Source organism: Colobus angolensis, unplaced genomic scaffold (assembly GCF_000951035.1).
Source record: "Colobus angolensis palliatus isolate OR3802 unplaced genomic scaffold, Cang.pa_1.0 Scaffold480, whole genome shotgun sequence".
NCBI lineage: Eukaryota > Metazoa > Chordata > Mammalia > Primates > Cercopithecidae > Colobus > Colobus angolensis.
In genome coordinates this window covers 459,311-462,367 of record NW_012118266.1, presented here as the reverse complement: position 1 = coordinate 462,367, position 3,057 = coordinate 459,311, and the positions used below count along the sequence as shown (strand labels likewise).

The following is a 3,057-nucleotide window of genomic DNA, read 5'->3' as shown; positions in this document are numbered from 1 at the left end:
AAAAAAAAAGAAATGGGAAAGTTCCTGCAGGAAGCAGCTAGACCCTTAGGCCTAGAAGAACAAAGGGAAGCATTGCAACTTAGAAGCTCCAGTGAGTTTCCCATGGAGCTAAAACTCAGGCCTCTGAGAAGGGGGCACTGCTGACCTGGTCCTGGGGTCTCTTAGCTGGCAGGGAAGCCCTGTGGGCCTGAGGGGGTACTGCTCAGCTGGTCTGGAGGTCTGTTCTCAGGAGGGTGCCCCAAAGGCCTAGGAGACTCCTGAGGAGGGGGCACTGGTGTGGGTGTCTCCAAGGGGCCCAATGAGCCTGGTTCTGGGAGGTATGTAAAAACTGTTGCTCCTGGAAGGACCTGCTGTTGCCAGGGGGAAGAGATGCTGCTACCCTAGTCTTTTCTCCCTTTCCAACCCCTGTTCTGGCCTGCCCCTAACACAGCTGCAGGTGAAGAGGGGTGTTTGTAGTCTCTGCCCTGCGCAGTGATGCCTAGGTGGGCAGATCTGGAGCCCAGCCCTTCTCTGGCAACGACATCCCATAGGATTTTCCCTTGACACTGAGACCAGGGCCTCCAAGGGTTGGGAGAACACTCAATCCTCAGGGAGGTTACCAGCCTCCTGAGCCCACCAGTCCTCCTTGCTCCAAGTCAGCGCTGATGATTCCCATGATACTACGTCTCCCACCCCAGCTCAGCTGTCCAGTCGTCCTTACCCCAACAGCACCCTACTCCCTGAAGTGGTCATGAGCGGCCAAGGCTTTCTACCTATATCCACCTATCAGTGGGAGCACCCACTGAAGAGCTGTACTCATGGGGACATTCAGCATCTCACCCTTAATACTAGAGGAACAAAGGGAACCAGTGGGGTCACAGCACTTCGTGCAGCTGGGAGCCAAGGATCCCACTTGGATCTGCCAACCCCCAGGTTTGTGGGTGGTACTGTGCCTAAACTTGATGCCTGAAACCTGCATGCTCCCCTCCACACCCTGCCATGGCTGTCCCCTGAGCCATGGGCCAAGCCAAACCCCAAGAGAGGACCCAGACAGGCCAGATTCTCCCTAGCCAACCAAGATCATGCGATCCAGCAGGAGCAAACTGACACCTGGTGATCCAGATTCTGCCTCAGGATGTCTTTGTAAAACTTCTTTACACCTTCCTAGGTGTACACCATTTCCTAGTTTTAAAACTGGAGGATTTTACCTGGAAATTCAGATTTTTCAGGACTTTCCTGTTCTCGTGTTTACAAGCAGCAGGTGATGAGGGTGTAGGACCCTGCAGATGGATCCCCAACCAGTCTGAGAAGCAAAGACTGCAGGCCCTGGGCCAGTTTCCCTGCCCTGTGGTGATCATTCCCATCACTAGAGCTGAAGACTTCTCCCACCCTGACCCTAGGCACATTGGAAGGATTCAGTGAGGAATAGATCCAGCAGCAAACCAGTGGAAACGCAGCTGAGGTGAAAGTGGACAGACGCTGAGAGCGCAAGTTCAGCATACTGCAGGCTTCAGGGCAGCGTCTCCAGGGCCCAGTGCCATTGACTATTTTGCCCTAGCCATCTTCCCCTTCCATCCCATTGTCCAGGTCCTTCACACAGCCCCTCTCCCCCACCCCTCCAATGGATGACTTGGGTGCAGGTAACACAGGGTGAAAGGCAGTTTCAAAGAAGGGGTCTGTGTGCAGCAGGGTACAGCTTGAGCCTTAAACCCCACTCAAGGTCTCGCTCTGGGCAGGTGTCAGGCTAGCCTTGGCCTGGGCATTTCCAGTAACAGAGACTTGAAGTTTGTGTGTCCAAGCTTCTTCCCGGGTGCAGCCGGACTTCCCCCTGCTGCTTCAAGTCACCCTAACCCCCAAGACTAGGGGCCTGACCTCGGGGGAAGCAGGCAAGCCAGCCTTGGCCAGAGGCCACTCCTGGGGGAGGATCTGCAGAATCAGAGGAGTGGCGCCTGGGGCCCCCCGCAGGGAAAGGCCACCACACCAGGCGCTCCCGGGGCCGGTAGTTTCCGTGGTGACGGCCGGAAGTCGCAGACCCGCAGAGTTCCGTTTCCTCCCGCCCTCCGAGGCACGCTGAGCTGTAATTGGATGGGAAGTTGACCCCGCCTCCATCCCCTTTTCCAGACAGTAGGGGAACCGCAGAAACTCCAGTGCGTCTCCGCTGGAACTCGGGGCCCATGCCAATAGTGCCCAGGCTCCGCCCGCACGTCACGTTCCCCAAGTGTCCACCCCGACCGGTCTTCCCCTACACCACTGTAACCACAGTGCTTACCACTCTCTGGCACAATACATGTTTTGTTAGTTTACCTCAATCAGAATCTCCAGGAACAGGGATCTTTGGGTTTGCGATAGGACAGTGAGGGTGCTCGACCTCGCACCCTCTGGGTAACGCCTCTAGTCTCACTCAGGGTCTTGCCGCGATCACCCTGCCTTGTCTGTGACCTATGGGGTCCAAGGCAGGCCGTGTGGGTGGCGGCAGCAGCGGAGACGACCACCCCCGCCGCGCTCTGCACATACACAACATAGCATGAGTGTGACCGCGAGCAAAGTGGCCCAGTCTGCCCCACTAAAAGATGGCGGCTAACCCCGCTTCCTGCCCGGCCCCGCGAGAGTCGCCGGAAGTGACTCGCAGAGCCGCCGAAGCGTCATCTCCATGAACGGAAATACCCGAGTCCAGCCGAAGGAGGCCGAACCCCAAACTCCATCGCTGAGCAACGCGGGTTTGCGGCGGCTGCGCAGGCGCACAACGCAGGCCGGGCGGGAAGAGCCAAAGCGGGCAGGCAGCGGAAATATCCGAAGCCGCGGGGCGCCCGAGGCCGTTGCAGACCTCCGCGCTGAAGCCGCTGCTGCCGCGGAAGACGATCCTCCAATACCCACCCGCCGTCACCGCGGCTGCCGCGTCCTCCTTCCAGCCCTAGCCGCAGCCCGTTCGCGGAGGGATCAGCTGAGCGGCAAACGGCACGGCCGGGGAGCCCCGACTCCGCAGCTGCAGCGGGGCCTGAGACCAGAGTGGGCGAGGGCAAGGAAGGAGCGGCCCGGGGCAGTGGGGGCGGGGCCGGGCGGGCCCGAGAACAGCCGAAT

At 59.0% G+C, this 3,057-nt stretch overlaps 2 protein-coding genes across 2 annotated transcripts in view; one reads left to right on the top strand and one right to left on the bottom strand.

The window, feature by feature from the left end:
* Nucleotides 1-2,492, bottom strand: part of LOC105524036 (CENPB DNA-binding domain-containing protein 1-like) — a 30,763-nt gene extending 28,271 nt beyond the window's left edge. The window contains exon 1 of the mRNA XM_011959128.1: nucleotides 2,284-2,492. The gene's annotated coding sequence lies outside the window, so the exon portion shown is untranslated. The remainder of the gene's footprint in view (nucleotides 1-2,283) is intronic.
* UBE2M (ubiquitin-conjugating enzyme E2M) overlaps nucleotides 2,457-3,057 on the top strand; it is a 3,565-nt gene continuing 2,964 nt past the window's right edge. The window contains exon 1 of the mRNA XM_011959131.1: nucleotides 2,457-2,995. Coding sequence (XP_011814521.1) covers nucleotides 2,630-2,995 — 366 coding nt within the window. The 5' untranslated portion in view covers nucleotides 2,457-2,629. The remainder of the gene's footprint in view (nucleotides 2,996-3,057) is intronic.